Source organism: Varanus komodoensis, unplaced genomic scaffold, assembly GCF_004798865.1.
Source record: "Varanus komodoensis strain SLA01 unplaced genomic scaffold, ASM479886v1 scaffold6_4, whole genome shotgun sequence".
In the NCBI taxonomy this organism is placed as follows: domain Eukaryota; kingdom Metazoa; phylum Chordata; class Lepidosauria; order Squamata; family Varanidae; genus Varanus; species Varanus komodoensis.
Window position 1 is genome coordinate 11,165,913 of NW_025336347.1, and position 14,308 is coordinate 11,180,220.

The window sequence follows — 14,308 nt, forward strand, 5'->3', positions numbered from 1 at the left end:
CTAAAGAGCCTCTTGATGCGGGTGAAGGAGGAGAGTGCAAAAGTTGGCCTGAAACTCAACATTAAGAAAACTAAGATCATGGCATCTGGTCCTCTCACTTCCTGGCAAATAGATGGGGAAGAAATGGAGGTAGTGACAGACTTTATTTTCCTGGGCTCCAAGATCACCACAGATGGGAACTGCAGCCAAGAAATTAAAAGACGCATGCTCCTGGGGAGGAAAGCTATGGCAAATCTAGACACCATTCTAAAAAGCAGAGACATCACCCTGCCAACAAAAGTGCATATAGTCAAGGCTATGGTTTTCCCAATTGCAATGTATGGCTGTGAAAGCTGGACCATAAGGAAGGCTGAGCGCTGAAGAATTGAGGCCTTTCAATTGTGGTGCTGGAGGAGACTCGTGCGAGTCCCTTGGACTGCAAGGCTATCAAACCAGTCAGTCCTAGAGGACTGACCCGATTCTTATTCATGGCTTGGGAAACCATTCTGTAGCAAGCCAGGTCACAAAAGCCTGGTGAGAGCCCCTTCCTGGTATCATCTTGGTGGGCCAACTGCCTTTTGGCTGCTGCTCTCCAAGATCTGCCTCCATGAACATCCAGACCACCGTGTCAAAATGGCAGGGAGGTGACAGGGCAGCACCCCCCATCAGCTCTGCTGGAGCACCTGCAGTTGGGCGCGTTCCTTTGAAGAATCACATGGAGTCTAGTAGCTAAGCAGCAAAACTTAATCTGTTTTGTGAACATCATCTCACACTTGTGTGTGGATTATTCACTGCTCATCTGTCAGTTAACAAAAGGATCCAGAAAGAGAGCAAGCAAGTTGTAAAGGATAATTGTATTGCTGTTGTGCTATAGCTGTAGACTATACAAGAATGATGTAAAAGGAAAGTCACTCCCATTCAGTTGGTGCACCACATTTCTCCTGCATAAATACTTGCTCAGCTGCCTTCTAATGTAAAATGTAACAAATCAATTGTTGTTGTGGCACTGGTGTATATGGCATTTCATGGACTTCAATCAGCACCAAAATTTTTTCCTGCCCTGAAAAGTTGAGTATTCCCTTGTTTGTCTTTATCTTCATACGGATGGGGCAGTACTGATTCAGTGGCTGTTTTGAGGTAAAATTCGCAGACCTGGTAATTGTGACTGTGTATGAGTACAGTGTACATTAATCTGTGGCTTTATTTATTTTCAAATTTTCTATAGTGCTCCTTCTGTACCACTATCTGCTGGCATAAACTTTGTGCATTTTGAAGAGTCAGAGATTACTGAACTTGCTGGGATTGAGATCCATGAGTTAGTGGCTCAGGTGTGAAGTGCTCACATAATGTTAAGATGATTTACCAAGCAAATCATCTCATCTGCATGACAGAGTGGTGTGAAGAAACGGAAGCAACCCATGACTTAGATAGTTTAGAACAGAGTTTTGTTAGAATGCCTTCGAATGCAAGTGAGTTGAAAGCTAAGGATGAAAAGCTTCAAGAAGGTTCTAAGTTATGTAGTTCAATGTTTATCAAAAATTTGCTAGAAATTAAAATAAAGGCCAAGTCTTACAGGTCACGATTGTGCAAACGTGCTAAGCCGTACAGCCTGTGTTGTTTACAGAATACCTCACAGTGTTCGCAAGAGATGACTGGATTCACTGTGGACTGTTCTACTCTTTCTCCCTTCTGGTTGTCCAGCTGGTATCCTAGTACTCTTTGTCATTGAACCTACCTTGTTTTCCACTTCCCATTCTGACAGCTACTCCTTTTCATTACTATTGTGAGTGTTTTACAAGTTTCCAAGTGTCACTCCTAAGGGTGTCTGATATGTGCAGTCTTGACTGGTCAATTTCATTTCATGCTTCAGGTGTCAAAAGGATCAGTGGAAGTGGAGAAAGTAACATATACAGAAACTGACAAAACGAAATTGCTGATGGGGTAATTTGTGCCTGGTTGCCAGGGACCAACTGCCAATTTGTGAATTGAAAAGCACTAAAAAAAAGGGGTGGGGGAAGTGGCACAAGTAGGTGCTCTGATAGGGGCAGACACAATATTTTCCTCTTGGCAGTATGCTTCTCTCACTCTTAAATCTTGAACTGACACCCACCGCCTTCCACCTTTTCCAACTTTCCAGCTACTCCAGAAAGGGAAGTTATGGGCCTATGGTTAGTGTGGGTTTCTAATAGCTATTTAAAAAGCTGACAAACAAAACCTCTGAAAGACAGTATAATATGTGGTATGAAATCCTATGTAAAATAATATGAACTCTCTCAATGAACCAAGACCAATGTAGAATGAACAGATTCAAACAAGAATGGAAGCTCTTTAAGAGATTTTGGAATGTTAACCACTAGAGGCAGTCCATTTTTGTATTCTAATTTAAAAGGTGATAGTAGTAGGATTTAAATTAGAAAGAGCAAAGAATTAATTAGTTGACTTTTCCATGTCTGTTTATTGTCCTGTTTTGTCTGTTTTGTATCAAGTAAATATGTTTTAATGGTGTCCTAATTTTGTTTATATATTTTAATATTTATGAGGTGAGTCACCTAGAACCATTTTCTAGATCAGTTGCATGTGTTTAAATGCTTCATAATGTGATAATTAGGACTTAAAGGTTAAAAAAGCAACAAACACAGATGTGGGAAGGACTCCAAATGCTTGGAAAGGCACTGCTGAACATAATAAAACTGACCCCTACGATTTGAGTGAAAGGATCAAACACGTACTATCAGTTCCCTTTATTTCCTCCTCTGCCCTCCTTTCTCCCCGCCGCCCTTCCTGGTCCCATCATGTTCAATTAGTATTTGTCCTTTTTAGATGGAGGTAAACAGTGATTTTCCAAATGGACTTTTCTCTCTTTTCACCACTGGGCAAGAGCCTGAGTGAGGTTAAGTGGCTGCTCTCTTCTACCGCCGCTTCCAACACCTCTCCTCCTTTAGGTCCATTTGTTACTTGCCTCCGGAGCTCCTGGCTCCGGCCGCTCCTTCGTTGCGCTCCTTAGTTGCAAAGGCAAACAAACAGCCTGTCATGAACCCCGGCTAACTATGCAGCAAAGTTGGCTACATGCCTCAAGGTCACCTCTGACTGTGCTAAGCATCTGTGCAACTCCATTCTTTTCTGCAGTGTTGTTTGGCTTTTGCTCAGAGTCTGTGTGGGAAGGGGAGATGCTGGCAGACAACCGTACACAGCCATGTTTACAGTCAGGAGGCTCTTCATCGCCTAGAATGGGATGGAAAGGAAGGAACTTGGTGGATGGAAGCTTGCATGGCACAATTCCTACTGTATGTCCACTTTGCACAGTGTCGCAAGTACACAAAGCAGAAGCCAAACCATAGCAAAAACATGCATTGCTTTTTTACTGTGTTTGATTTGTGCCCTTCAGATGGCATTAAGGGAGTTTGGAAACCTAAACAGGAGGATTCCCAGTGTGCCACATGCAGTGTGCTATTCCGTGCATAGATCATGCCGGTGGGGAAACCAAATCCACCCCTTCTGGTACCTGTTCATGCAGACAGAAGCGATTACTTCAGTGCTGTTTGATCACTACTTTTGAGTCTATTGTGCAAAAGGATGCTGGGGAGTCTTGAGCCCTAGCTTGGGTCCTTGAAAGCAGGGGCTTGAACCTCAGGTTGAGGGCCAAATTTGCACTCCTGGGTTCTTAGGTTCTGGCTTGCTGGGCTTCCCCAGGGGACCACTCCCCTTTCCCCAGGGCCACCTGTTTTCCCCAGCCACGGATCATATGGTAGTTTCCCAGCTTTTGTGCACATTTACCCCTTCTAAAATGGTGAAATACCTCTTCTTAGTTACAAGCAACAAGATCTTCAAGCTATTATATGATGGTGGCTGTGTACTTTTAGCCTCACCCCTTTTGCCTTTGGCTGTGCCGACCACCGGCATGTGTCGAGAGCCGTGTTCCTCCGTCCAACCATGCCAATCTCCCACCATTCTTTGCATAATAATCTTTACTATGCTCTCCTTATAAACTCCTTATAAACCCATCTGCACCCTGACCCAGGAGAGGGCATGCTATGAAAATGAGCATGCCTCTGCACCCTGTTTGTAGCCCATTTGGACTCTTTGCTGGTGTGAAGGGGAAAGTTGGTCTCCCTTGGAGAGATCTCCCATTTCCGCATCCCCTCCCCAGGCCGTAACTCTCCATTGTTCCCATGGTCAGTATGATTCGCATCCCCACCTGCCCAGGGCTAATCTCTTCTACTGAATCCCAGGACCTTGACGCACAGCTTGTGGCTGCACAATCTCACAAGCAATTTCATCCTCCAAATCCGAATCATTAAAATTCGGATTCCGAATCAGCACCATTATCCTCCTGCAAGCCCACCAGAGGTTGGACAATACACGAGCGCAAGGCAGCCTCCCCAGATCTCCCTGTACTTTGGGAATGTTCCCGGCACCCTGTGAGCCCAGCGCAGTTGCATGGACAAATGCCTGCACCACTTCCCAATCTCAGGCTTGGAAAGAGAAATGGAAGTTAGTCTTGTTTTGGCCATTGTTGGATTGCCTTTGAAGTGGAGCATAGAGACAGACATGTTCCTGCTTATGTCCGAGCTTCAGCTTCACTGAGTTGGAAAGCTGTGGTTAAATAAGCCAGTAAATGTTGAGTAATAATGTGCTGAGAAGGGAAGAAGGAAGGTGCATAGTGCGGTACAGGGCTTGTGCGTACCTCAGCTTCTTCCGCACATCCAAACTTGGTCAGAGCATGCTCCATATGACTGGTAGAAAATTTCTGGACATGTGAATATCTTTGGAGCAACTTTTCAAGTGGTGTTCCATATGCATAACAAAGTGTTAAACTCTAGCCCTCCTCCCATATAGATTTTCATATTTTTGAAATACTTTTTAAATGCCAAATTGTTGCAGAAAGATTCATCATGTTCTTGCTGCTTTGGCTGATTTAACTTCTGTGGGAGTGCCCAGTTGTTGCAGCCTACAAACCCTCATGTCTCTCTTACTGGGACAGAGGTGGGAGGAGAGATTTTTAATTCTTGTCTTCCATTATGTATAATTGTTAAAGGAAGTCATGGCAGCAGATGTGTGATGGGTAATGGCCTTTGATCTAAAGTTTTAATATTGTATAAAAGCCATGTTTGTGTATGGGGGCGAGTGGAGGGAGAGAGAGAGAGAGAAAGAATTGAGAATTCGTATGTTATATGTTGTGTGTATGGATAGCCCATTTTTATACTGTGCTGCTTAACATCAAGATATTAATGTAATAAATATTTGTCTGTTTTGCCTCATCCGGTGGACTCCAGCATGCCTCCAGTGGTTTACTTGATGAACAGCTGTTTGATTCTAGCAAGTTCGCTGCCAGAGGGACACAGTTCATCTCTCCATAAGCAGGCTGTCTTTCACAGGACACAGAATATAATTACAACACTGCTGGGTACTGCTGGAGTTGTCTAGGTTGATTTCTTATTGCTGCTTAGTTTCACGTTTGGAAGTTCAGGGAGGATGGAAGCACCTGGTCGGGCCTGCTGCATGCAGGATCGCACAAGTGGGGCACATACGCAGGGGAAGAGCTGACACTTGGGGAGTGCTGAGCAGAGGGCTGGTGGGCCAGAGCTGAAGGATGAAGGAGCCGGTGAGCACCAGAAGGATTCTCATTGTGCTTCCCAAACAAGGAAGTTCTGTGTAACGGATCTTAAAAGAGTAACGCATTTATCCTGGCATAACCTTTTGTGGACTATAATCCACTGCAGCAGGAGCATGGAGTATTATGGAGAGTTTCTGTCTCCTTGGAGAGTTCCTAAGGTGAAGATAGAGATAAGAATTATAAACAGGGAGGTCAGAAGACAATTCAGTGCACCAGGGACTGATGGTGGCGGCAATCACATTACAGTGGTACCTCGGCTCACGGATGCCTCAGTTCACGACCAAATCGGGTCGTGAGCAGAAATTTCAGAAAAAAATTGCCTCAAGTCATGAATTCCGCATCGGGAGACGGGCGTGATCACAGGCGTGCTTGGAGGGGGAGATGGCCACAATCATGCGGGGGGGGGGGGGGGATGGCCATGATCACGCCTGTCTTCCCTACCCAAGCGCGCCCACGATCATGCCACGATCTCAGTCGTGGTTGCGCAGGGAAGACAGACGCAATCACAGTCGTTCTTGTGGGGGAGGGAGATGGCTGCGATCTTTGTTGTTCTTTGTCACTTTGTTGTTCTTTGTCACTTTGTTTCAAAGTTTTGTGATTAAAAAATGGTTACAGAACAGATTAACTTATTTACATTGAACCTTATGGGGAAATTTGTCTTGGGTCACAACCAATTTGGGTTGCAACCAGAGTTGTGGAATGGATTAAGTTCAAGAGCCAAGGCACCACTGTATTAACAGTGGGCACTACTATTAGGAAATCCATTTAAAATGTGTGATGTGATCCAGTATTCTATTTCAAGGTTATGGGGATAAAATTGGACCTGTTGATGCATCCTAATTCAGTTACTTCCCTTTGGAGTTCCTTTGCTCCACAGTGTCCATTTTCAGATCTGAGCCAACTGGGTGATCTTGGGCTGGTCACAGACTCTCAGCCCAGCCTGCCTCACAGGGTTGTTATTGTATGGATAAGACTGAGAGCAGCAGCAGGAGAATTGTGTAAGCTGCTTTGAGTTCACTGGACAAAAAAAGCAGGGTATAAATCCAAATAAATAAATATTTTCCCACATACCTCTGTATAATTCTACTTCTGGGGTCAACTCTCTGACTATCTGAACAATGACCATTTGAATAATACAAATCATTAGGGGAAAAAACTCACAGAATCATATAGCTGAATGACAAATACAAGCTCTAATTTTGGCTGAATTTGTGATTGCAAGTATATAAGCTGTAATGATCATGGGACTGCAGGATTCCACACTGTTTGAAGATTGTAACAATAACCTAGCTCTGAGGTGCTGGGCATGTTTGAAACTGAGAATCACCTCGCTCTCTTTCTCAGGCTTATACTTGCAGCTCCAAGGACTAGAAACGTAGCGACCAGTGCCATCTGGGTTCACTAGCCCAGATTAGACAGAGGGACAGCCCATGTGGGTGCTGTTGTTGGGTCAGCAAAAGCATGATGCTTTTGCTTTGTCTGCATATTACAAAGAACCTAGTGTGGTCTTTCATAATTCTTTGGCACTGATGCCAATGGTTAAGGTACAAGCACCGAAGGTAAGGTAAGGTTAAGGTATTTTGTGTTGGTTTGGGGTTGCTTTGACCATTTGAACCTCAGATGAAAACCAAACAAAATGTTGCAGACAGGTATGTTGAATAATGCTGACTCATCCTCACAGTTACACAAGAAAAATTCCTACCAGTATAAATGGGACTTGACTATGTGAAAGTAAGGATAGTATTGCAACCTTATCAAATTACTTGATAATTTTGTTTTTGTTCTTGTGCTTCAAGAGTGTGGAAAAGGAAAAGCCTGAAATGCACAGCTAATTTTGTCCAGGTGTGCTCTTAAATTGCAAGGTTTGTCGTATAAAATAATTTAAAAATAGATTCAGTTACTTGCGTTATTTAATGCTTTCTAGCTTTTAGAATACTTTGCACATGAATGTTTAGAAGGCATACTTCCTGCAAAATACTAAATATTTCCCAGCCTTATTTACTGATGGGTGCAGGTGACCACAGCTATGAGGCTTAATAGCTCAGTTGACTGTTGCATGAACTGTTCATGATTAACATTATGATTTTTTTTTCCTCCCTCGTTTCATTTCTGTAGGCTGTCCAATTAGCCCCTAGACGATGGCTAAACCTGCAGGAGTATCAGAGTAAGAAACTGATGGCTGATCACGGGGTCACAGTTCAGAGATTCTTCGTGGCTGACACAGCAAATGATGCTCTTGAGGCTGCTAAGAGACTAAGTAAGTTGACTAGTAATGGACAGAAATCTGCAATGGCTATAAACAAGCCTGGAAAATTAAATTGCATTGCAGTTGTATGCAACTGTTAAAGCAGAGGAACATGGTATTCTAGATATCAGAAGCAGGCAAAGGTAATAAGCACACTTTCATGTAAAATTTGGATTCCTTTGAATTGTATTTCATTTGGTCCCAGAGACTCTGGGTGGGTTACTATCCATGTAAATATATATATCAGAATTTACAGTAGAGCAGACATAACTGGCCAAAATAACTTTCCAGATTTTTACTTTATTTCCTTGATGTCTGTCCTTTTAATAGCAAACATGGCTGGTGAGCACTGATGGTACTGTATTCAAAATGAGGCCACTGAGAAACAAGAGGATGCTATTAGTATCCTTGTGAGAATGGCAATATTCGCAGAAGTACAGAATTGTATTTCAGAAAACACATCAAAGGAAGCAGACTTTGTGCCCAGCATTTTATTAAAGACCAGGGGTCTCAAACTCGCGGCCCGCGGGCCCATTGCCGGGGCAGGCGGGGCACGGGGAAGGGGCCCTGCGGCCTTCAAAGCGCCGGCAGCGCCCGGGCCGGCTGCGGGATGAGCGGCCCACCCCCACCACGGTGGTGGAATACTTGATACGGCCCAGCCTCACCCAGACTCTACTTCCAGCGGCCCCCGGGTAAGTTGAGTTTGAGACCTCTGTTTAAGACTGAGTATGCTCAGTAGCTACAGAATGTTGCATATCACTTAGAGAAGAAAAATGGAAAGTGGTGGAGGAAGGGGAGATAAAAGGATGGAATTGCCTGCCGGAGGAAGACATGGTGTGCTGGCTGGATTTCTGAATTGGAGCACCCTTAAGAGATGTGGTGGACTACAACATTTTGTTGCAGGCCCTGCGTGGTTTTGTAACAGCAAAAATAAGCATTAGAAAAACAAGCTAGTTATATGCTTGCAGAACTAGCATCTTGAGAGACAAATAGAAAAGGAAATTGAGGAAGCCTGCATGGGCTAAGCCCTGTCCCCATTTCTGCCACCTGAAACAAAACAGCTACTTCCCCATCCACTCATTCGCCTGGAATGGGGAGTGCCTCTACACATGTAGAGCTTGTCCTTGTGAGGAGGGATTCTGGTCCAGCCGGGGTCCTGCTCCACATGGAAGAGCTCTGCAGGTATATAGTGGCATGTGCTGCAAGCCCTTTCACACACAGTCTTGATGTGTGGATGGTGGGGAAGGATTTCTGCGGCAGGTGGTAATAATGGAGGCACACATGAGCATCTGGGATAACCTCTGTAACCCTGTGCCCCTCCTTCCATGTTTCTTCAGTGCATTGGAGGTGGGCCAGCCTCCCTCATGGAAGAGCCAATCTGTCCCACTGGTGGTTTGGAAAGCAGACAGCAAAAAGTCCAGAATACATCTCAGATTATCCTGATGGGATTCCGTGTGGCAGGGACAGTCTGAGAGGAAGTAGATGGAAAACACAGAGAACTATACAGCATCTTTGGCTGATGACTGCTTCTGTTCAAACAGCAGCAGTATCCCCACATTGCATAGCAAACCACTTTTGAAATAGGTATCTGCAAGTCAAAAGTCAGATGGGTGCATGGTTGCAAGCCCTTGGGTGAGTCTGATACACATATATTACCATCAGTCTTTGACAGGTAGGGTGACTTTTGCCACCTGATCTCCAGTGGTTGCTGTGCCTCTGGTAAGATTTTCTATTCATCACTTGGAACGTGACTTGGCCAGCACTGCAGGACACCAAATTGTAGGCCAGTGTACAGGATATACCAAATTGGAAGTGCATTTGGTGTCTCAGAATAGGCTTAGGACCATGTCTGGAAATGATGAAAGAGGAATATGATTAACCATTGCAAAAATGTGTCATTGCCTGTAGATATCTTGAATTCCATTTCGTTAATTGAACACATTGCATTCCTTGGGGAAGACTTTGGCCAGATGTATTCCTTGATTAGAATGACTCCCCATTAAATATGAATCATCCCAATTTTCAAAGTGCAGTATCCTTGGTTGGAAATTCTGCTAAAATTGCCCAATCTGTAGTGAGAGTTCATAGCTTATTCTGTTTCCTGTACAGTGATAACCTCATATATGTGAAGGTATGTGGATAGTGTATTTATTTCTTTCATTCCATCTAGAACACTTACCCAGTAAAATCACTCCAGGATGAGGAACATAATTTGCATGATAGGTTGGATCAAGGATCTGCTTCCACAAACAGAAGGGTTCTGCTCAGGGAAGGCTCCTCTGCCCAAGTTTTTGAGGATCTGCTGCCCCTCAGTACCCCTCTCCCCCGACTGAGCACAGTCTCCTGACCATCTCACAAGTCTTTCTCTGTTTTATGAAAAGCAGCATGCTTTGCTTTTTTTCTGCTGTGTGTCTGCACATGAAGCAAATGTATCAATTAGGTATTAATTGCTTTTCTGCGCACCTTGGTTGAGGTTTGGGGTAAAATACTGGAGACAGTAATATGACAAATACACAGGTCAGTGAAGAAATGAGCCAGGGCAAGCCCAGAGCAGAGAGAAGGTAGATCTGAATCCGCTAGTTGGTCTCTGGGAGATTTGCAGCAGATTGGCAAGGGGTCCCAGTTTGTTGGCAGCAGCAGCAACAGCATGACAACCAGTCTATTATACTACTGAAATTTAAAATTCTTGGGGTAACCAGAAATGCATGCTTGGTGGAAAGACTGTGAATGGCATTTAAATCTGTGCTCAGAATTATTTAATTCTAAATGTCTTTTGTGCCAAGCTCGTGGCTCGACTCAGATTCTAGTGAAAAAACCAAGATGAATCCTGTAAGCTTGAAGTTTGTCCACACCTATGCTAACTCATTCAAAACACATAGAACTTGGACAGGACACTGGTGATGCTCTGGATGTTTTGTCCCATCAAGGCTTGCTATTATAACTAATAGGGTTATTTGTGGGAGTTGTAGGACAAAGCATCTGGAGAACCACAGGTTATCTACTCCAAGAATAGGGATGGTGGTATTAAGGAGCAGCTTGTACGGTCCTTTTCAGAAATTGAAGATACATTGATTCTAGTGTCCAGTTGTAAGTTGGTGCTTAGTGCTGAGAAGTGTAAGTTCCAAATTAGCCAGCTAAGCTCTGTGTGCACAGCCTGATCCTTCCATAGTTGAAAGTTGCTTTAATAATAGTCCTTCAAATTACAATGACAAAAAGGCAGCAGAATACAATATGTGCCACTTCAGCAGATTAAATGAAAACATTCTTCCATGAGGCCATCATTTTTACTCTCTCCCTTTTCTTCTCTCATCAGTTCACTATAAGGACTGCTGAGCCCAGGAAAGATCTTGTAGCATACCTACTGACTGCTTTTAACTTGAGATACGATACTGCTTAATAAGAGAAGGATGTATAAATAGGAGAGAAAAGGAGGCTAGTCATACGCCTGTTATAATAAAAAGAGATTGATTTCTAGATTGAGCAATGTTCTCACAGTTTGATATTTCCATGGTTTATTAATGATAGTGCCATTGATTGTGGTGTATGATTACAATGATACTAATATAGGTAGAAAAAAGTATATTACTGTGTTTTAGAACATGGAGCAAAAATGTCAGCGTAAACAATGGCTTTGGCCCAAACTTACCCAGAGGGAAATGTACTTCTGCCTGTACATGATTTCTGCCAACTCTCTTCTCCTTCTGTAGCCCCCTTTCCCATAACCCATAATGTCCTGAGGAATCCCCGACCCTCAGGGTTGGCTCTTCGCAGGGGTAGTGGGACTACAGGGGGGATGGGACTTCTTCAGGAAGCCATTGCCCACTTACAGTTATTGGGCCCCAGCCCATTGCCAGTGAAGCATGTGGGCGAAGGGAAAGTGCATACGCTCCCATTACTGAATTTGACTGTCTTCTTATCTCACATCTTTGCACATGTTTGTATCAGTTGCAATGATGCTAATGTTCATTTCATTTAAGTGAATCAAATGCATTAACTGGATTATTTAAGACACTTTGCTTTTTAGTGTAAGAGGGATTGAGGGGACTATGAAATTACTGCTGTGCTCCACTAAGCCATTAATTAGCACAATCTGTGCAGTTAACTTGTGTGTTGGGGCATCAAGTTGTTGTACCTCATTAGAATTCAGTCTGAAGAATGCATTTGGGAGGTGATATAGTGATATTTTATTCAGCCCTGTACCAAGCAGGTGCTTATCTGTCTATTTGTGTACATCTTCATTTGGGCTATTGTAGGACATGATGCCGTGGACGTGCCATGCTTGTTACATTCAGAGAGACCACCAGTGCCTTCCCGTAGTCTTTCCAAATGCAGACATGAGCCCTGTGCTTCTACACTGAAGTGTGTTGCTCATGTGGAAGACTTGTGGCATGTGCTGCTAGTGTGCCATCTTGGTTGCAGAGTTATACAATATAGTACAAATTGTAAGGTTGCACCCAAACTTAGTCATACATAGAGCAGACCCATTAAAACCAGTAAGGCTTTAGTCATGACTAATTTAAGTTCCATTGAGTTCAGTTGGTCTGCTCTAAGTATAACTGATTCTCATCCAAGGCAAGCCTTTCGCCTTGTAGAAGTACAAAGGGGCAAATTCTGGACCATAAAAGTACAATGCACTACACTGAGTATTGTGTGTACATAAAAGCACAACACATTGTAAAAGTTTATGAAAGCAACTGTTTGGAATTTGAGGGCTGATCTTTATACCAGCTTTCAGAATAAACTCTTGAACGTTTCATTATGACATCCATGCAATGACATAGCATCATAGAATAGTACAGCAGGAATTGGCCAGAGGGCCATTGGGTTCACCCCCCTGCAAATGCCAAGTCAGACCATCTCTCACAGATGGCTGTCAAGTTGCATCTTGAATGCCCCTAGTGTGGGAGAGCCCACAACCTCCCTAGGGAATTGGTTCCATTGTCGTACTGCTCTAAAAGTCCAGAAATTCTTGCTGATGTTCAGCTGGAACCTGGCTCCCTGTAACTTGAGCCTTCTATTCTGTGTCCTGCTCTCTGGGATGATGAAGGAGAGATCAAGAAGAGAAGAGTGCTATCATACCTCCCCTCCGCCTTCTCTTTCTGAGCCTAAACATGTCCTGTTCTTTCAATCTCTCCTCACAGGACTTTGTTTCCAGTACCTTGGAGTTGCCTTCCTCTGACCTCTTTTTAGTTTTTCTGCATTTTTCTTAAACAGTAGTGCCCAGTACTGGACACAGTATTCCAGATGAGGCCTAACCAGTGCTGAGGAAAGAGGAAACTAATACTTCATGTAATTTGGAACTACATGGTTTCCGATAATGTTGGCCTGAAACAGCAGGATGCCAGCCGGCTCCGAACACATACATTTGCAGACATATGACACCAACAGTAAAACATTGATAGGAAAAGCCCAGTGAGTGTCCCTCCAACTCACCTGTTGTGTTTTCCTTTTCTAAGACCAAGAGAGCACCTCCAGTTAGTTTAAGCAAACTCTAGTCAATGGCATATAGAAATACGAGCAACTTTTGCACTAAGAAGACATTTCCAAAATAGTTTCTTGGCAAGTATTGCACACCTATTCACCACCTTTTTCCCGTGCTGCTCTTTCAGGGGAGTGCAGGCTTCAGGGCCTTTTGTTGCTTTAGTTAACATGGTGTCTGAACCTGTTCATACTTTTCAGTAGACCTTTAGCGGCTCACAGCAGATGGAGTAAGTCCAGAACTCTTCCCTTAAGAGATGGAGAATACCAAGTTCTTCCTATGCCTTTGGGCTTGCATGTTCCTTCCACTTTTTCCCTTTCAAATTTCTTGTGTGTTATGATTACTATTACATCTATACCAAGTTGAACATTAACCATACGCAGCTTTAAGTCAAAGTTAGCAGTCCCATTCTAATCATTGTTTCAGCTGATATAACCCAGACTGAAAGGGAAATATTGAGAAAATCTCATCTCTTAATGCTGGTTCGGAGATTGTGAAAGGGTAGGCCTGGCGCAGCACTGGAATGGCTTAAGTTTGTATCCAATATACAGATATCTAAGATTCTGTTGGAAAGCCAAAAAAATGATAATACAATCAATTTGGAGAAAATTTTAAAGCATTGAATTTAATGGCAATAGTGCAATGGCCAATGTGTTTGATATATTCTTTAGTTAATGGTTTTCCTGGAAACATGTCAGAAATGCACTAATAGCTTGAAAGGGGAAAGAGCATAAAAGGATTTGTAAATAAGTTTAATGGGACTGGTAGATTTATTATTTTCCACCAAACAAAGCATAGCAGATGCCTAGAAAATTAAAGTCATGCCATTAATACTTTTCTTCAAAGCAGGTTTGGTCTTGTAAAAGATTGAACCCAAAGGATTTTTGGCTTTGTAGATAGCTAAACGATTCTCAGATGAAACTATATTACAAGAAACACTGTTGATGAGTCAAGATTAAGTCATTTTATGTTCCAAGTCAAGAAGCTGTAA

General features: G+C 43.3%; 1 protein-coding gene across 1 annotated transcript in view; it reads left to right on the forward strand.

Annotated features, from left to right (window-relative positions):
• The window catches only part of SUCLG2 (succinate-CoA ligase GDP-forming subunit beta), a 239,240-nt gene that overhangs the window by 46,570 nt on the left and 178,362 nt on the right, over positions 1-14,308 (forward strand). Inside the window, exon 2 of the mRNA XM_044451756.1 lies at positions 7,709-7,850. Within this exon, the coding sequence (XP_044307691.1) occupies positions 7,709-7,850 (142 nt within the window). The remainder of the gene's footprint in view (positions 1-7,708; positions 7,851-14,308) is intronic.